Source organism: Magallana gigas, chromosome 2 (genome assembly GCF_963853765.1).
Source record: "Magallana gigas chromosome 2, xbMagGiga1.1, whole genome shotgun sequence".
In the NCBI taxonomy this organism is placed as follows: domain Eukaryota; kingdom Metazoa; phylum Mollusca; class Bivalvia; order Ostreida; family Ostreidae; genus Magallana; species Magallana gigas.
In genome coordinates this window covers 12,648,456-12,670,315 of record NC_088854.1, presented here as the reverse complement: position 1 = coordinate 12,670,315, position 21,860 = coordinate 12,648,456, and the positions used below count along the sequence as shown (strand labels likewise).

At 32.5% G+C, this 21,860-nt stretch overlaps 2 protein-coding genes across 2 annotated transcripts; both read right to left on the bottom strand.

Moving 5' to 3' along the window:
- Positions 1–455: 455 nt before the first annotated feature.
- Positions 456–3,331, bottom strand: LOC105340790 (ankycorbin). Its single transcript, XM_011447009.4, has 5 exons — positions 3,308–3,331; positions 2,866–3,196; positions 1,428–1,529; positions 1,115–1,321; positions 456–990 (listed from the first exon to the last, which is right to left on the bottom strand). The coding sequence occupies exons 2-5, from the start codon at positions 3,173–3,175 to the stop codon at positions 788–790; spliced, it is 822 nt and encodes a 273-aa protein (XP_011445311.3). The 5' UTR covers positions 3,176–3,196; positions 3,308–3,331; the 3' UTR covers positions 456–787.
- A 4,560-nt stretch (positions 3,332–7,891) lies between these two features.
- On the bottom strand, positions 7,892–9,440 carry LOC105340791 (putative ankyrin repeat protein PA3287). Its single transcript, XM_011447010.4, has 5 exons — positions 9,341–9,440; positions 8,938–9,215; positions 8,672–8,773; positions 8,330–8,539; positions 7,892–8,211 (listed from the first exon to the last, which is right to left on the bottom strand). The coding sequence occupies exons 2-5, from the start codon at positions 9,194–9,196 to the stop codon at positions 8,039–8,041; spliced, it is 744 nt and encodes a 247-aa protein (XP_011445312.3). The 5' UTR covers positions 9,197–9,215; positions 9,341–9,440; the 3' UTR covers positions 7,892–8,038.
- Positions 9,441–21,860: the final 12,420 nt, after the last annotated feature.

Below are 21,860 nucleotides of genomic sequence, written 5' to 3'. Positions count from 1 at the left end.
AATTACTATGCTATAAACAGAATAAACAGGATGTATTATAATATTTTTATATTATTGCACTTTCTGAATTTGAGAAAGATAATATTTTCTACTGTAAATCTAAAATTTTGTGTATCCATATTTGATAATTTTTAACTAGTATATATACTAATTAATTGTCAATATGTATGTAATGTACATTAATCGTCTAAGTTTCATTTTTTTTACAAGAACACAGAGTACGTGTATTTCTACATTGTACATTGGTAGAGGTAGAGGCTGGTAGCAGAGTGAAGAAAATGAAAGTGATGGGTCATGACCCAAGCAATTAAGAGAAAATATATCATGTACAAATTTAGAGCAAAATTCAGGTCAGAGGATAAAAAGGCTAACCTCCTTGGGTGCTGAGAGGTCATCACGAAAGTTTGAATAGAGACTTGTTTGTATGAATGAAATAAAGAATAAAAATCGTATCATAAATTTTCGAAGAATTTATTCATAATTAAGACAATCATATTAAGTTAAAAAAATACAAAAGTACAATTATATAAAAACAGGATTTCACAATAGCAACCTCAATGAATACAACAACAAGGGACAAGCATGAAGACATTATTCATAAAAACTGAAATGTACATCAATTGTAAATTTGTTGATGATAGCAAACTAAAAGCAAACATACTGATTCAACAAAGAATAAACTGCCTTTCTTTGAATCGAAATAGTAACAGCGAAAAGAAGAAAGACAGTTTACTTTATATTCAAGATGGGTTCAGTATTTCTCGTTGTCGATCGGCCCTACATAGTTTCACTGATAAATAGTTAAGACACGTGATTTTGGCATCGCAAGACCTGTATTCGGTGACTGGGTTGCATGTTGACTTGATTTTAGCGTGTGCAATTTGCTAGCAAGTTTTCTAGCAAGTTTCGACATCCAGTTTCCACTTTTCACAATATCAACATCAAGACCCTCTTCTTTCATCCATGCTGCGTCTTTCTGTAGGTCATATCCTAAAACAGACATTGACAACAATATAATTGAGATCTTAAAGGATGAGTTTACAAAAGAATAATTAATCTTTTAAAAAGAAATTTATTTATTTTCTAAATCTAACTTAATAGTAGCAATTTATACCTGCTTTTAACAATTTTTTCACAGTTTTAACACATTTGAGGTCCATGCTTTCGATGATAATGTATAAGGCGCTCTGACCCAAACGGTCAACAACATTGACGTCGCTTCCGTGTTTTATTAGATAGAGGGCGATGTCGGATCTCGATTCCTGAAGAGATATTAAAAGAGCTGTTTTTCCTGTTGAGTCTGTTCTGTTAACATCTGCACCTGCAATAGTAATTTTTTAATATAAAAAAATCAGACACGTTTTGATTTAAAAAAAAGAAAAAAGAATGCAATCAGAATACTAGGATTAATTCAAGAGTTTAATTACCTGCTTTAACTAATGCCTTGACCATCTGAAAATCATCCATGATTACAGCGATAATAAGGGGAGTCTGATGGAAGTTATTTTCTCTGTTGACATCACAGTGTTCTACAAAGATAGAATTTAGATATCAATTTAAGCTAAAAATATCTCTATAAGGCACGAGTGACATCACTAATACAACACTTAACAGGTTATTTCTGACGCCCTTCAGCAATAATCTTCCGTCCATGAATGTATTTACATTGCAGAACAACAAATGACCGATTTATGGACAAAGCATTATTTCGGGGGTGTGTATAGACAATAAAGTCAGGTCGAATATTAACGACCGTGTTTACTTGTACATGTTTATATGTACTTCCACTGCTCGGCTCAACTATAGGCTAAACAACTGTCCCCGTCTTAATGCTTACGAACATTCAAACCGCAAATAATAAGTGATAGTAAATAACCAGGGAAGTAATCAAAAGGATTGTTATTTCAATATAACAGTAGAAAAATGTTGAATTAATTTTTAAATGTCTGGGGGTTATGCCCCAGAAGTATATATATATATATATATATATATATATATATATATATATATATATATATATATATATATATATATATATATATATATATATATATATATATATATAAACTTCTGGGGCATAACACGAAATTATGAACAAACTGTATCAGTATGTTAACTATTTGCCAGCTAAATTCCTTAGCATTGTAAACAACACATTCCAGTTGTTACCTTTTAAACGAAAACAGAATATAAATTGACAGGCAACAGAAGGTTAAACTGAAGCCCGCTCGCGCCTTGAAACAAAGACCTGTCTAGTCGGCTGAGATACAAGTAATGCAATAATGTTACGTCTGCTTTCACAAGTTTTGAACTTTTTACGATGTAGAATTAATCTGATTATGGAATACCATTATTTTATATAGAGCTTGTAGATCTGTGACCCAAGGGATTTTGATTCGGGTCAACTGACATCATAAGTGACGATATGTAAACAAAGATATAACAACACGTCAATAAATAAGTATATCAAAAATTATGATTGATTTCACCTTAATGAAAACATGTTTACTTATTTGTACCAAAACACTCCTTCGCACCTTAAGTGACGTTGTTTCCAGAATGTGTGGACGAGTTACGTAAATGTTTGGAAACTTTTCGACGTTGACGACAGAATATTTGCGTAGTGCAGAGCAGGATTAAAATCTTATTAGCATAATTACACACGAAACGAAACAAGTCACACTGTACCTAATATCCCGCATAATATATCACTCAAAAAATAATGCTAATGTAAGTTTGGTAGTCATTTATGTGATCATTTTTGTTATATTTTTGTACACAAATACCTTGAAATGGTTTCTACACCCTTGTAACGAGTAAATTAACTTTACGGGGATCATAGTATTTGTCTTGCATCCTACTTACCATCTCTTAATAGGTAATCCATCATTTCGTTGTTTCCGTTTTCAATAACAATGTGAAGCAGGGGGTTGCCATCACAATCACACATGTTAGGGTCTACACCAGAGTCAAGCATGTCAACAAAAGTTATGTGATCATTTTGGTAGATGGCATGGAGGATACCAAGGCGTTCTGCCACACTGGAATGGTTCGACATCACTTCGTCGTCGCTGAATACATCGTCGTCTGCATCAGAATCAATGTCCATCCAATTGTTCTCCGGCTTCAGGCACTGAGCCCCAGATCTTCTGCATCTATCAGAATCTTTGCCCATTTTTTATCTGTATTATGTAATCTGCAAAAGACAGTTAAAATAAGAGTAACTGTTTTGAATTAAAAACGGCCAAATCGTTTCGATTGAAAATGTTAAGGAGTATTACTACAAGTACTTCGGCCGACTAGTTACCTTTTCCAAAGGTTGAATGAAGCTTTCAAGCGTTGTCGTATAGATATACTATACGAAGAGAAGCACGTGATTTGTCACGGTATATTTATTTGGGACATGCCCCTCCTACATTCTGCACCATCGTTGGCGAAATTGATTGGATGGATGAGCGCGTTACTTGATTGACAAAATACGCGATGTTTTCCTATATACCGTACACTTCGTCTGACATTCTTTAGGACCCATAATAAACAGTTTCCTTTACTACAGCCAAACATCTTTCTAATGTGTTACGGTAATATTTTATTATACGGAAATGATTACGGACAATTGATAAGTCTTGCATTTTCAAACAAGTGTATTAACTGGTGTATAGAAATAGAGAGTGGGTGTCTTATCGGTCTGTTCATGGTTTTCTTTATAATTGAAATTATGATAAAGTATTACAGAGTAATTGTTGTTCCTAACAAAATTCCTACATTTAATTATCAACACATTAAATCTTTCTTAGTAATTATAAAGGATATCCAAGGTTCTGTACGTTCAAAAACATCTCTGTTCGTAAAATTAGAATTCTACGATTATACATTGTTCAAATAGTAAATTTACGCAAATCAGAATTTGCAATTTATATTAATTTATAGCCTTGCCGATATATTGCACATTTTACAAATTTGTAAAAAGCAATGATAGTGTAGGAAATTTAATGCAACAAAGAGTGCAAAAACGTTCTATTGTATTGCTTTAGTTCAAGAAGTTTACGAAACAATCCATTTTAAAGTCAACAATCCATTTTAAAGTCAATGATTTGCGATTGTAAACAGGTAAAAGAATTTGTTTGATATGTTTATATGACATACTTTTAGATTTAAGACTGAAAATTTAACAAATTATGCATATGAATAAGCTCATGGCAGAGAAAAAAGAGTTATGATCAAATTTCTCTCCTGATTAACTTAATTAACGTGTTAAATTCGTGAATAGAATAGATCATAAATATCACAAATATTTAATTAATATTCAATTAAAATAAATATTATTTTCGTTATAATCTATAAACAAATATGATTTATATTGACGTTTTTGCGATTTCTAAAAAGCAATTGCGAGGAACGTGAGAAGGAGAAAACACTTTCTCTCAGGGATGTTTAAATATATTAGGTTATTTAATTGGATGGAAAAAATGTACTTAACAGACTTTGACTTGATTGGTTTATATTATTACATCCATCTTTTATAGAATATATTCTATGGAAAAATTGATACTGAACTTCTGAATTTGAGTGCTCTTATTAAGTGACAATAAATCTTGAGTATCGGAGGTGTTACAACCTTCGTTTATTAAAGTTGTCAAAAGAAGTGCACAATTTAATAACGGAAATTTATATTTTTAAACTAACACCAATATCATAATTTTAAATGCATATAGTTGTATACATTTTACAATTGGAAATTGTGCACGCGTATCGACAATTTATCTTTTCAACCGTTTTAATAGTTTACATTTAAATATAGTAAATAAATGTTATTTTTGTACCAAAATAAATCTTATTGATATGATTAAATCCAATTTCGAATATCCGAGAAAAGTCAGTAATCCTACACGTCAAATAAGACAAATATCTCCCACTGTTCCCCTGTCAAACTGCGAGGTGAGTGACACATTGCATTTTCCCAAACAGGCGTTTCATTATAATGACGTTATGCACTTATACAGAATGCGCATTATGGAATTAAGAAAAAATGTCTATAATGTACATATTTAAATCTTTTTTCTGGCGACCCTCTCAGACAATGTATGCCACAGAGCGACAAATCGCGCGACGTCATTTACTATTTGGCAGACGGCAAACGATTTCAGTCGCGTGTGTCACAAAAGTTTGGCAAAAATTTATTTCTTTAGATTATTTTTTCAAGTTGTGGTGTACTCTACTTTTCTAATGTGGTCAACTCGGTTCCACAACTCTGTGGTTTTTGATCTTGATGGATCGTTCAGCTTAATTCAGCATTGAACCACCATGCAGAATGCCTCTCAAATGCTAAATATAAGTTGATTTATTTAGTATATAACCTGCAAGATCATATTCTCTGAAAGATTGTGTTTCTGCAAAGAGTTAAATTTAATTTTGATTTTAAAAATCAAAGTATTTATAAAGAAATAAACCATTGACAAACTTCACGAATCTGAGCATTGAATAAATCGGAAGCGAGCATTTTAACACCTGTACGCGTCATCGCTCGATCATTTCTTCATTGTTACATGAAGAAAAGAATTTTCTGGGGATTTTATTTCATTCAGCTTAGACATTAGTACAGGAACATAATATTAATTACAATTTGATTTTATGAATAAATATATATTACAAATATGTTAAGATTTGATAACCAATAAAATTCATATATGTGAACTCATTCTGACAGCGTTCGTTTTTATTATGTTCCACTTTTACAAAGTTTGTTTACAATTATCTCGAAGTCTCTTTTATTTTGGGTGAGGTGTTAACTCACACACAGCAAACAATTCCTTTTTTCCTGCAAGCGTCTACACCCATCTTAGATGTTTGAATTTTTTTAACTGTTACCTGTACTCACGTTCACAAGTTAATCGATCACTGCTGATTGTGTTCATTGACTGAAGGAAGCATTGTTTACATGACTTGATCATGACTGAATGAAAAATTTATTGTGTTTATAAGTGTCATCTAAAAGGAAACATGGAAAGAAAAATATTGTGTTTCTAGTTGATGACAATCCCGTGATCAATTTAACCGAATTACGAAGGAAGACTACCATTACGATTGGTAAAAAATTTTAAGAAATCGGTTGAATAAATTTTTTGACATTTTGGTTTTTGTTTTTTTTTTAATTTTATCTTTCTTTTCACCCTCAATTATTTCCCGAATCATATTCTTACCGATTGAAAACTAGAACTTTCTTTTTATTATCGTGCACTGTATTTTTTTAATCAAAGCTGTTTTTCAAATTCTATAAGGAACTGATCTGTTAGTTTCCGGTCCATGATATTGGATACATTCAAAGAAATCCCCTAAAAGATTAGAAAAATGTTCTTTCGTAATCTGGATATAATATTTCTTTGCATGTTGAAGGGAAATAAAAAAAATTGAGACAAAGAACGCAGATTATGAATGGTCGACGTAAAAGGTCTTTATTAAAATGCGCAGGCTTTTTTGTGAAATTAACAGCAGTTTAAAAAACACGTACAGAAACTCATTCATTATAATTATGGTACTATGCCGACATAATTTTTATGTACATCTCTCTCTCTCTCTCTCTCTCTCTCTCTCTCTCTCTCTCTCTCTCTAACAGAAGTATAAGAGAATTTACTTATTGAATGACGGAGAAAAATCATTATCACTTAAATTGTCAATTTGCTATTTGCTTTTGTGCTTTCAACTTACTACTCAAGTTTTGAGACTCTCCAGGTGCGACGAGTTCATGAGACGAGACCTTACTCTGTGGTCTTGGTCGAGGACCCTCCCACACCACCGTAAAAAGACATGTCAAGTAACAGTGACAATTAAACCTAATTAGTATGGTCAGAGACACATAAAGACTTATCTACTATCTCCCGATCGGTAGTTAGTTCAAGTACATCATAAAAGTATAGGGCAGGACCCCTGTTGTGCAGGTGCTCTATGTCCAAGGATTTTATCCCACGCCAAAATAAAACTTGTTGAAACATCTGTTTGACTGCTTTGAGGTTACATATTTCATGTGATTCACACTTAACGAGCTGCTACTAAATGAAAAAAATAGAGTAACCCAAGGTTTTAGGACTTAATTTTAAGAGGTCGGCGCTTCCTTAAAGCTAAGGTGATGGACGGTTAATGAAATTAATGTTGACTTCGTATATCATTTCTAACACATGACATATTGTCCTTATAAGCAACGGTTGAATTTACAAGGATGAACATATCAAGATGAAACTGTTTACCTGTAACATTAAGGACAAGGTCACCGACGCTACTATAGGACGCAACGCGTACACAAGTCAGTAAATTGTCCATGCGGGGGATAGGTGGCGTTATTATGGCCTTGATCAGCTAAGTAAAGGATGTTTTTAGGATTCAGCTAGCATTCTATGTTACAATATAAATGCAACGCTTTACAAATAAAAATGAGTGTGTGTTATTTTCTCTTGAGTATGAGGAGATTTAATATGCATGAAAAAAAAATGCCATTTCTTTCGCAAAACCTTTAATTTTCAATAGCATAACTGTTATATTAATTAAGATAGAGGATGTCATATTTTGGTTAGGAGTTTTACAAATGTTTTAATTTATAAAAAAAAAAAAAAAAAAAAGATCAGGATAAAACTCTAAACTTCTGGCTAAAATCTCAAACAGTACATCATAAAACGTGTCAATTAAATCAATTAATTACTGCAAAGTTGACCCACCTACAGAACAACAAGCGTTTAGCTTAATTTTAACGCAACATACTTTTTCAAGAGCATGAATTTGGGGGTTTTCTCTCATAGTTGATTTCTCCTTTGTCTACACTCTTTCAAACACTGTATATCGCTGTACTATAGGACAGTTAATACCTTCCATGGACGGCAACAAAAGTAGAAAAATATAATGATTCATTTGTAAACTTTTATTGACATAAAGGCATCACAATAAGCATTTGTACATAATTCATATGAAAATATGGTATCACAGATAAATATATCACAGTTTTGCAAAAATAATAATAATCGAAAGTGTTTTTGTTCATCTTGTTTTTTGTTCATCCAACTTTTGTGAATTCCAATGGGAAGTGAGTGCTTAGGCTTCTGTCCAAAGAGGCGCGACTACAATCCAATTTTTTCAAAAGTTTTGACACAGATTTATCACAGGAACAGAGTGAATATCCAAAACCATCGTCCTTCAGCCAGAACCTGTCTTTTTCGAATGAGTAACCTAGAAAAGTGAATACATATGAAATAAAGCAAATGTTTAAAAAGTGAAAGCTCACTAAAGGTGAATATCAAATACTTTGTCATCAAATTTGATTAAAAAAAACTAACTAAAACCTTACCTGCTTTAATGAGTTTCTTCAGAAGTTTGATGCATTTGTGGTCTGTGTTATTGTTCATGGTTAGAAACAGCGCACTTTGACCCAGATGGTCAACTGTGTTGACATCCCCTCCATGTTTGATAAGGTACTCTGCTATGTCGAATTTCCCATCCTCCAGCGCTATAAGGAGAGCGGACTTTCCAGCATTGTTGATCTCGTTCACATCAGCCCCTGAAAAAAGTAAACAACTGTTGTAAATGCATATATAAAAAATCAACGTAAGGCGTGGTGTATATTGATGATTTTATTGTCATGGGTTCCGCATAACGTCTGATCTGTCAAAATAAATAACGCAATATTTACCTGCCCGCACCAAAAGACGGATGATCTCTTCCTCGCCTAAAATAACGGCTAGCATTAATGGCGTCTGTCCATTTCGATCTTCTTGATTGATGTCGTATGCATCTAAAATCAAAAATTGAAATGAAACTTAATGCAAAGTAACTCCCCTTTTGGTGTTCGAATTGCACACAATGTAATTTCATTTTAACAAAAAACAGGTTATACATCAAGATGTATTATTCATAAAAGAAATACAAAAGTTGTATCAAGTACTTAAATGTACTTACTGTGAGTAAGTAAAATTTCCACCATATCGTAAAGTCCATTTTCAATAACAATATGCATCAGAGAATTTCCTTCACAATCCGTTGAATTTGGGTCAACTCCGGCTTTCAACAAACACTTGAATTCTGCCAGATCACCTTGATACACAGAGCTGAAGAGTCTGAGCATCATTCGTATTTCATCCATTGCACTTTCTTTGGTCACTTTTGGTGAAGAAGTTGATGCATGGTAATGCAAAGCTCGGCGTAATTCTTCCAGCATGATTGACGGTTTACCGATCCTGCAAAGGAAAACAACATAATAAAGTTAAAACATTTTCTTGTTGTAAGGTTAAAACAGAAAATAAACATAGGTATAATCTTTCGATTAAAGGTTCTTTCTGTGTAGTTTTGCTACAATACTTACTGTTTTCAGTAGAGGAGTTTGATAGCAATATACAATTAACCAACCTGTCGTCTGTTTTATAGTTGCACGCGCCACGGTCCACGGCTGGCGAAGCGTGACGATTATCTTTGTTCAGCCCTCCGTCGACGTAGATTGGTTGATTCAACGTTCAATAACTGTTTGTCTTTATTCTGTTAATGGTTCCAGAAAACCCGGTAGTTGTTTATAATTTATTACACGCTCTAGTAATTTCTTTGCTTATTTCGTGCCGTGACGTGTAATTGATTTTTTGCATGCTTACCTTTTTTCTTTGTTTACTTGGCGTTTGTGATTTCACGTAGTTTCCTGAACCTGTGCACTTTGTTTGTTCATGGGCGTTTTTTTAGCCCGTGCAAATTATAATTAAGGTACACATTTATTGTCGAGCAAAGACATATGCTTTTGTAAAAATCAAAGATTTGTAAATATTATGATTAAGCAAAAAAAAAGGAAGATAAAAATATACTACTCATATAATTATGGTTCTTTTTAAACAGTATGTTTGATTTGAAATTTTACGTTTTTGCATCCCCTTCCACCATTTACATCCAAAAATCAAGCACTAGGTCTTATCCGGAATGGGTTTCTCTATGGGTACTGCTTATGTGCAACTTTATTCTACTGATGACTCGTCTAAGCATCATGTCGTAAGGGTGCTGTATTAATCCTTGGGGCATAGAGGCGCGTATACGGTAGTGCAAACATTGTCAGCCTAAACACGTTTATTTTGTGCTTCATATGTTTCTGAAATTAGTTGTACAATTTAACTGTAAACGAGTGTGACTTTTCTCCTGCTAACAGTACTTTTTTTCTATACCAAAAGTAAAATTCCTGATACAGTGGTGTAATTTATAAGTTGATGTATAAAACTGATATCTTCAGCCAATTTTGCACTTTGCCTCTTTGAAACCATTATCGTTAATGTTTAACAGCGAATTTTCCAAGAATCGCATTGTTTGAAAAATTATAACGACTCTGGCTGATACCTTTATCACATCTAAAATTAAGATTATCTGACAGAAAAATTAATGTCATAGGTTTGAAATAAATTAAGTATTTCCATTAATTGAATAAACAGCTTAATGAAGTCCTATTTAATAAAGAGTTAATGGAAAAGTACAGATTTGAAAATCTAATTACTTTATTCCTGCAAGGTTTAGACGAATTCACAGGTGGTTCTTTGCATTGTAGATTAGGCTTCAAAATTTTAAGTTATAATCGTAAAAACTCGTTGCCCATTATTTGCATAAATGGCATCAAAGGTAAGCGTGATTCATATGCTTACCTTGATTAATATGAAAACTCAAATTATTTTTTAATAAAACGCAGATGACCCAGAAAGCGCAAAATAATTTCAGAATATGTATTCACCAGTTTTGTGCGTGCTTAAGTAGAGTAAGAAAATCCAATGATTCAATGAAGAAGTAATGACCATTTCAAAACTCAAATATAGATACACTATATATAGTTGTCGTAATGTTACGAAATTAAAGCCAAAAACAATTACACAATTTTAAATGTGTACTGATATGTAAACCTGTTCAATGAAATATGTATTTAGTCAGGTATAAATGTTATAAGTAGTATATATGTGTCTTGTGTCATTTTATTCAAAATTGCATTGCCTCGTTTCGATGTTCAATTTAAAGAGAGAGTGAAACAAATTTTATGTAATGAAAAAACTTCCGATGTGAAAACATTACATTAACGTTTCTAATGTATGCCCCTGTGGAGACACCTGGCATCCTTGCAATAGGGCATATGTTTTGTGTTTGATTGACATATTTACTCGTAGGTAATACACATGAATATAAACTACCAGACGTCATAACAATGGAAAGCCTTGACAGTGTGTACTTCATGTAGACTTAATCAACAACGTTAAACAAAATATTTACAATTGTTATATGATAAATATTTTATGTGGTTAAAACATTATGTCACTTTTTGTGTTAAGATAAAGACTAAATAAATGCATTTGTTATCTGAAAGCTTGGGCGTATATGATAAAATTTACACCCTCAATAAAAATTGTACAAGTTACTCGATACACCAAGCAAATGTTGCCTTCATAACATTTTCAGAACCCTTTGCTTATCTGACAACAAACTTGAAACTCTTGTATCATTTTTAAGAGCAATAGGCTCATCTTGAGTTTAAGACCCCGAGCTAAATGTCAAACTATCCTGCACATTACATGTTTTCCGTTCAGATCTGGGTGACAGACATTACCCGTAGTATTTTGGTAACCTCTATGGGAGAAATTGACATTACCTGATCCGGTGAACGACCAAAATTTAAAGGGTGAATTGTAGTTTCATATATATACACATGTACTTCAGAATTATTTTTTTTCTTGACTGCATATGTACATTTTCCTTTACTTGGTTTAAAAAAAAATTGTACCACTGAGAAGGATATTTAACACATGTATTTTTTAGATGATGATCGATTTTCACAGGGACTAGTTCTTTCAAGGCACATGCAGCAGCTTCCGGGGGAGTGAGCAGTCTTTTTACATACAAACGGAAACATGTTGTTTTGAGGGTAGACCTGATTTGAGTTAGATATTTTGAAAGAATGCCGTATCGCTTGCCCTTTTTATGGCGTTAGCTGATGAGATGGGTAACAAATACATTGTAACATTTTCTTCGAATATTTTGTCGAGAGACATACTATAGTCTGTCCCAGGTTACTGCTTCCGTCACTTTTTGATGAATTAAAACAAAAATACACATACCTGAAATCGATATAAGGGGAAATATCCAAGATTTCTTCACTGACACTTCATCAATATTTACCCAGAAGAATTGATGTGAACAAAAAAAAATTTCTTACGGAGATTTATAATGGGAAATGTTTACATCTTTTCTCCGTTCGGAAGTACTCGGGACACCTCGCACAATTTTTCAACGTTATCATCCGGGTACTTTTCATGTCGTTTGCATGCAAAATCCCCGTAGACTTTTTATTTTGGGTTATGTATTGAAACCTGAAGGGTAGAGGGGGCGTTTCAAAACAGAAAATCTGGACATTTTCCGTACTGATGGATGAACTTAGTTTGGGTTCAAAGGTATTTAAAATTATTGAGATATTGAGCATAAAGTGGCGGAAGCAAAAACTTGGGACAGAGTATAACTGAATTTTTAAGATTTGTTTTCCTTCTGTAGTGTTATATTGTGGAAACATTTACCGATGTGATACTTATTTTTTTGCTCAAACGTATTAAGTATATCGTGATGTTTGCCTTTTACAACAATGTAGTAGAGATCTATATTTTCATAACTCAATGCATCCAACAGGTCTTATGCTGCAAAATGATTGAAATAGAGCCCAGGTTTCTCGTATTTTGTAAAGGTTTTCCATTAAATATGTAGTTCGGGGTTTTTTTTTAGGTTTAGCAAATGATTTATTATGTATAACAGTAACATCATTGGTCAGGACTAATAACAAAAGAATGCGAGCTCGTCTGAAGAAGCCAAAATTTCTAATTAAGAATCACAAGCTAGGTTTAAGATATATCTTGTCTAGCAAATGGAAACGTTTAGTAAATGTAGAGATCATTCGAGTTCCAAAGGTCTGCATCATCAAGGAAGCTAGACCTTAAAACCCTGTGTAAATAGACATTATATTTGCTTTTCCAATTATAATTCCTCAAACTGTTCTTGACGAGCAGACATCAGAATGGCCTTTGGTAGAGAAAGACAATCTACAAATATATGATCTTTTTTAAATTTTGCCCACGTTTAACTAAAAATCATTAAGTTTAATACATGTTTTCCTTAAACACGAGCACTTCTAGTAGGATTCCATGTCACAAGATACCACAATATTTGGTGGTTTTTACACAGTTGTGGTACCTCTCCCATGATTATTTCATCTTGATTCGTTTTTAATCGATATGCTGTGTCATCAAATGTATACCATTAATACCTTTAAGGAAATATACTGGTTGGTTTAAGTATATACCAGTAATTTATGTACATAGATATACTGTATATCAGTTACAAAGTTTAACATTAGGGAGGTTCTTCCTTTTTTTTAGTTCCGGTAATACTGTAAATTCCTTATTTTACGCGAGTACTTTTAAAATCCGCGATTCTACTGTTTTGCATCAAATCATGAGAATATAAAATCATGAGCACCAATTTGTTGTTACAATTTCCTAAAGCTGAGAGTTTACTGTCTAAAAAATAAAAACAAGATTTGAAAAATCGCGAGGATTCCTTCTCACGATTTAACGCGGATGTTAATTCCCTCGCGTTTAATTAGGAGTCTCAATAATCAAACACCACTGGAGAGTCAATCACGCCAATTACAGAGTTGAGTACACTAAAAAATATGTTACATGTAAGTATAATATAATACAATTTTGTTTTATTACAATAGACCCACCAGCTAGCGAGTCTGTTATATGAAGACATGTGCATTAAATCCATAATATCGTAATAGTGTGGGCTCTTATTACAACCAGGTATTGTCACTGCAGTATTGTATAAAAAAAATTTTGAAAATCATACTACGTTTAAAATTTCATTGTGATAAAAGAGAAAAAGGGGGAATTTTTGTGTACTGAGAATGTACTTAGTACATCCACGTACTGTCGGTAGGCTGTGGAAGTTGGCGCCCTCCGTGTCATATAACAGTGCACCACAGAATTCCATAAATTATCGATCGTTTTTCTGTCAGTCGTAATTCAGTGTAATCGATTGTTTGTGTATCAATCAATGGAAGGGGAAGTTTTACAGTTTCTCGAAAATAACTGTCAGGGCTTCAATCAGGCGATAAGGAGACAAAAGGAAGAGGGTGTGGTCAAACATTCAACTTTTTATTACGAATTAAAAAATTAAGGTAACGTCGTTTCTCTTTTCGTATGTAAGTGTACAATGTACTAGGATTAACTTTAGGTACATGAATATATAGTAATTTTGAATTTAAACGTACAAAAACAATACTTGTACATTTAATTTTCTATATAAATTGAGAGTATGAAAACTTGACAAATATCAATTATGCAATAATGAGGGAAAAACCATACTTATTTAATATCGATACTTCTTTATACAGCGATTGCAGTATTAAGCGACAACAAATATTGTTTATGAATGCCTTAACAAGAAATCACTTCCTATAAATATCTCCCCTGATCCCCTCCCCCGGTACAGCGATTTCACAAAGATAACAAAAACGTAATATATACATACTTATAATATGACAAGTTTCATCCCATTAATATAATTCATGTGTATACTGACATGGTCTCCTGTTAGACTTCTGTTTATTTTTAAAAGTTTTTTGTAAGATTAATATTGTAAAGAATATTGACGGCCATAAATATAATTTTTTGTTTCTGCTTTGATGTTGATCTCCTTTGTTAACTGTACACTGGCTAATTGAAGAAAGCGGCAATTTGTATCAAAACCACATTTCAAGGTTTTCAGTTTTAAGCATTGTGAGAAGCCAAGAATATTTTAATGCACACAAAAGTAATAAAAAGGCAGACAAGACCTATAGGTGTCACTTTCTTGATTTATTACAATTCAGAAGACCAATAGTTATAGTTGTAGTTATACAGATGTACAGTTTTTAAAAGTCGACTTCCGAAGTGAAACATCTACTGAATTGATATAAATGTATATAGAACTATTTAGGCCAGTCCTGAAATGCCTGTACACAAAATATTTTACACTCTGATTTAAAACATCCATATATTCGATTGCAATGTTTTTGACAAAAAAGCCGAAAGATGTTAAAGTTTGTGAATACAAATGTAGTTGGATTATAATAATTGATAATTGTTAATAATAATTAAGAAGATTGAATACGTAGAGAATATGAAATGTACAAAAACATTATTAGTTATGACTTTAGACAGCACTCAGTACAGAAATTATCTCTCATTAAAGAATATAATGCTAAATGATAGTTGGTATAGTTTTAATGTAAGGTAACTATGTAAAGGAGTGTGACTGTATGAAACAACATTTTTTTCCATTTTTCCTCTTATGAAACTTGTTGCTGCACAAATGTGTACGTTAAAAATAATTTATCTGACATGAATTTAATACTATTGATTGAAGTCTTATGGTCCAATCTATCACTATTTGTGAAATAAAATACCATGATTTAACCTTTTGGGTACAGCAAAACTTGTTCTTTAGTGAGGGCCATTGGGTGTTATGTTTAGTGTAATTCAGATCAATCTTATTTGTAAGGACGTTTGATATTTTGTTTAAACCTTATTAATTTCTCTTCAGTTTTCGCCGTTCAATATAATTTTTAGCTTCCTTTGCGTTATAAAGATGGTGAATTTTCTAAGCGTCGCTGGCAATATCACTATGATGATTTATCAAATATGATGGACATGGCATAGTTGCTATTTATTGCACGTAGAACATAGGGAGGAATCTGTTTTATTTAATTCTTTTATCCTTTCCATGTATTTATTGTTTGGCTAATAAAACAAGTATAAAAGCGATAATACATGTACATTAAATCTTACAAATACCGAATCTCGGAATAAAAGATACAATGCATGCAATAATTGTAAAAGGGTGACCCACGTGCACTTCCACGTTGGAGACGTTTCCCTAAAAAATATCAAACTTTTAAAGAGTTTTTATTTTCTCTTCTTGATCACTAAATTGTAAGTTTAACAACTTTATAACTCACATCAATACATATACTTGTATGTAGCAGTTCATTCATAAAATCATTTATATTGAGTTCCAAAATGATAAAATCTTATCGATATTGAATTGAAAGTAATGTAATATTTTCCCTATATCTTTAACCCCCTACTACAATTTATATGATCACGCATATGCCACAGGTATGGGTGGCAAGGAAGCTGCCAAACTAACTGTCAAACGTTTTTGAAAAATCGACCCACATCATTTCATCTGATTTGACGGTTTACACACAGAAATGGGAGCGCGTGGCAGCTGTTGTCGCCTTAGCTGTCTGTTCTATTCATTCGTTCATCAGAATATTCATTTGACTCTACGTTAATTTAGAAAGCTTCATTTCTATACAGATTGTCCTTTTATTGTGTAATAGGGGAACATCTTACAAGTAAAGTTGAAATGAATTTCTTTACTCTTATTTTCCTTGATTAACTCAGGTATAAGTTGAATTATTTAAAGATAAACCATTTAGCCTTACTAATATGCTTTACATGGTGTTTGTCGTTATAAGAATTATTTTGCACTCAAAGGTATGGATAAGTCGACTTTTTATAAATTTCATTCAGACCTTTTTGCACTGATTACACAGCTGTATATTTTGTCAATTAACGAAGGTTAAGTTGATAGAACGCAATCAATCAAAATTGCCGATTTAATTTGTAATGGCAACTAATTCACTTGACTATATATGATGAGGGTTTTTTTTCTACCGTCCAATTTTTGGAGCAATTTTGAAATTGTGAGATATCATCCTTCGTTCACCTTGCTTCTTGAACACCAAATTAAAGACTATTTCCCACCCCGCCCATTCTCAAAAACATAAACATTCTCCATATTAAAAATAGGAAGTCAAGAGCACCAGGTTGATTCAGCAACGTTTTCTTACATGGCCATTCATAATTTTTTGCATATTGAAGTAAAAATGTTGTTGGAAATTGTGATAGCAGATACCCGATTTTTGCTGTGATACGTAACTTTTTGTGAAAGTAGACTTTATCTTTATTATATCATCGATCAGGCAGTATATCATAATACTTTAATTGTTTAGGAGTTATTTTATCTTTCACCAAATGTTCAAAGCCTTATAATACATTTGGAATTTTTGGCATATACATTTCTTAAAAGCACATAGTTGTGTATGACCAAAAAATATTATAAATAACAGACATCCTCAACAGTAAAGACAATTTGGATAGAAGTCTTATCCTTAAAGACTGCTTTCAATGCAGAATTTGCACTTTTTATTTTATAAATTGTTTTGCACTTTTAATACACAATTATACCTCAGTGTTGCAGAATGATTTATCGTTTAATTGCTATGCTTGTGTATATTTATGATGATTTGCTGGTTTAGACGGCCATCGTATCTTATGTGTGTATTATATGTTGATACCATTGTAACAAATTGGTTTTGCTGTTGTAATTTTATAGATGAAGGTAAATTATTTTATAATGATAATGATATGATACTTTTATAAACCTGCTTTTTTAAATACCTGTCGGTTGGAATATTCTTGATTATGATAAAAGTACAAATGTTTACTTACTTGCATAATTTATCTTTACAACTTTTATCACTTGATGGATGGCATACCTATGTGTGTGTGTGTATATATATATATATATATATATATATATATATATATATATATATATATATATATATATATATATATATATATATATATATTAAAATAAAAAAAAATAACAACACTAATCGCAGAACGTAAGTGCTTTCATTTCTTCCTCAGATGTTTCACAATACATTTAAAAATAAGTGACGTTAAAATCAATTGTCACTTAATTTTTTAGCACACTAAGGGTGCAACCGATGAGCAGGTTATGCTTACCCCCACCCCCGCCCCTAGGCACCTGATCCCGCCTCCAATGTAATGGAAGTCCGTGTTCGCGCAAGGGTTGTTTTTTTTATTTTATTTCACAATACATTTAAAAATAATTGACGTTAGAATTAATTTGATTGATTTTAACGTCAGTTATTTTTAAGCACACTACGAGTGCAACCGATCAGCAGGGGATGCTTACTCCTCCTAAGCACCTGATCCAACCTCTATCTAATCCATCCTTTTTCCTTCACCTCACGCCCCCTTTAAGGTCAAAAACCAAAATAAATATAATTTTGAGTGCTTTAGTTTCAACGAAATCATCATCGCTTTGATATGTGATATGACAACCCCAGTTGTGTTGAAGGTCAGGATTGAACGTGTGCATTGAACTGATTTTAATGAGTTAACTTAAATCAAAAACAAGTGCACACTTTACGGGTTCTATTAAGAGTCATTGTAACAGAAGTTCATTGGATGGCAATGTGTTGGGTTTAAGGCCAGAAGCTGGTCGATTTTTGAAAGTCCTATATGTTCATAAACACGATTTCTTATCTGACCTTCAACCCAACATAATGTCATTTACTGAATTACAATTTTTAAGTTTTTCTTTCATTTTAATCTTTTTGCATAGAAAAGTTTGGGGTTACTTAGGATTAAACTTTGCTTTTTTATGTTTATACATTTTGCAATGAACTCATTGTTTAAAGAAGTGGTAATTTAATCGTTTATATTCAAAATAACGAAATTCTTTCTACATGTATTTAGCATATTGGTCGCAAATATACGATTGGACGAAAAAAGGTTCAAACAAAAATGCGGTCAGGTATCCTCTTTTTGGTGCTGTTCTTGAATAAAAATTAAAATACTTTGCAACCAATGAAATTGCGCAGCATATGTTTTTTAAGGACAACGGTTCTTCCGTTGCATAACTCGTTTTTTTCTAGCATTTTTCCTTAATTTAAAATCTCGACTTCATTGAAGTTTTTCTTTGTGAATAATTTGTATTCACAATACAGCTTTCATGGCTCAAAGTAAAAAAAAGCTATTAAAATTCAAAGACAATAAGAAGCTCATACAGAAAAAAGAGCAACTATTACTATTTGGATTGTCACCGAATTCGTTCATGTATACTATAGATTTACAGAGATATACAATGTATTAATAGTAAACCTGTAATTCCTAAAATAGGATAGGTGTATTGGTGAATGCAATATCTGGATAATACAACCCTTTAAAGACATAAATGCTACATAAATAAACGTCCTAGGGGGAAAGTGCTCTATTTCAGTGAAATACATTAAGTTATCTTTTAGGAAACTGATGGTTGTTTTTTTATTTATTATTGATAATGCTCTCAATCGAATCGATTTCTTTCTTTCCAAATGTCATAAAATTTACCAAAAAAAACAAGGAAAAACTACTATTCGTGTTTGAATGGATTGAAATGCATGTCTCAGACATTTATAACTATGTGGTTACAATGCTAGTAATTACTAAATCGTTAATTAAAGTTTTAATTAATTACAGGATAGGGGATTTTATTTACCTATGTTTTTCATGATGACCCAACATCAAAACAAAACCTATTGGAGCAGAAATCAACAGAAATTTATATCTATTTTAATGTGAATGGTAACATGGAATTCAAATTTATGTAGTTTGAATATGTTAACTTTCTAAATATATGATACATTATGCACAAGAGGTTATACTTATTAAATGTTGTCGCATCGTTTAATTTGTATAAATGAACAAAATAAAAATAGTAGAACTGTAAAATTTGAACTAAACTAAATAGTAAATAAAAAAATATTTCATATATTATTAAGAGAACGCCTTCGGGAAAAGGCTGTCGAGCTTTCATGGGTTATCCTTTTATCATATTTATGTTTTTCAAACACCTTGTCTATGAAATAATAATCATTTAATTTTGGAACAAAGTATGTACACTTTGAATGTTATATGTATGATGACGGAATACCAAATAAATATATTTATAAAAACATGTTTGATGTATTTATGACTTTTTGTATGACTTGTATGCATTATGCACCAATTAACAGACGAATACTCCTCCATCAAGAAAACGGACATGTTTATAAATTTATCCGCAGTTTTTGTGTATACAAGATTAGGGAGGCCAATGTTTTCGTAAAATCGGCCAATCGCTGGTAACACCCTGGACAGTCAGCTAGTTTAATAATGCATCACTTTTATTGCAGTATTCAATTTAACAAAATATTTCAAAATAACAATAGTTAGCCTGTGAAGACACCGTTTGATCGAGGTAAATGAATAAAATGAGAAACTGTATGTGCATGTAATATATGTGGGACAATTTCTCCTTTTTAAGCCACTTTTTGTTACAGTTCAAGACAAATGCAATGTTTCAAACAAAAAGGTGACACAAACTCTTTTCATTATATGGGTATGTCAACGACATTTTAAATAGAATTGTTTTGAATGTACACTTTGTTTTAAATAAAATTAATAGTTTCAAAAATCTTCATTTCATCTTTTAAAAAAATACATAATACTTCGATGAACAGCAGGATCCTTGAAGGATCCTTACTACTTTAAAACAGTAAAATGAGGATCCGCTCCATTAACTCTATTCTATGTGAACCGGATGCTCAGCTCTTAGCGATTACAAAGGTCTTACAAAAAGTTCCAATTGACATATTTAAGATAGTTACATTTTTATGATATGATGCCTCAAATAATTAATGTTTGCACCCCCATAAACCGGTACTAAAGCATAAAAATCGAGTTTATAATTTACTATTGTACTGCTGTATAGATCCACCCACATGATTCCATCATATTCAAACTGATGTTATTAAATTCTCACATTACTTGATACAATTTGTCAAAAGTCATCAAAAAGCCTAATGTGGAGCATCTCTATGTATTTTACGGATTAGAAAATGCCCGCTAGATATATGTTTATCTCTTCTGTATAAAAACAGCAGATTCTCTTTAAAAAATATTTATCATTATACATTTCTAATAATACGCAAAACCTGGCTTCAGTTGAAATGAGTATAGAATCTAAATGTAAATAAATATCGATTTTATTTAATGAAATATATTAGCTAGAACATCATTCATTTGATTCTATAGCGCAACTTTACTTTTCCCCTTTTTTACCATATGGATAAACAATTTCAATGCCCAAACGATTTTCGGCTGTATGGTTTATTATCTCTATGGAAAGAGCCCGATATTTTGGAACCAACTTTGTTTCCTTTCACGATGTCCTCTACCACTTTCTGAGGTCGTCACTGAACAAGTTATCCGTCTCGGGATGATCATTAGAGCACAATACTTTAAACTCCTCGTTTTTGTCAGGCTGAACTATAAGTTCTCTGCGTCGGTTGACAGGTCACAATACACAAAAGGCATGAGCTTTAGACTGTCCATTGCGAGTCTTGTGTGTAACATCACCCATTGGAGCTGATTTGCCCCCCTTCTTTTTGGCCTTCAACAATAGATCAAGTTGTTGAAGTTGTCACAATGGCTTTACATACCAGCGCCTGGGACTTTTGAAGGCGGACATCTTGAGTCCTAACTTTTCTGTTTTAGTGAGTCCAGATTTCGCTGTTCACTTTTGGCGTGACCAAATTAGTAACGTTTTTTGGTCTGCAGTACTTCTCGGAAATTTCCTTGATTTTTTCGTTGTAAAGTTTAGTCCTCATGCCGTCGTTTGCGACTTTCGCTAGCTTTTCGTATATCGGTTCGCCACATTTGTCATCCGAACCGAAGCCCTCCGCTAACTCTTCCAAGAGATCGTCAGCGTCAGATTCTTTTTCTTTCGACCCTTCGACGAGGAGCTCTTCAAAACTGTCGTTGTCTGCGTCGGACTCTGTGTCGGATTCACTATCTTGCCCATTTGTTTTGCTTGTTGAAGCCGTTTGGGGAATGTCCTGCGCTTTTCACTTTTCTCCCCTCTTCAACGGATCACATAACACG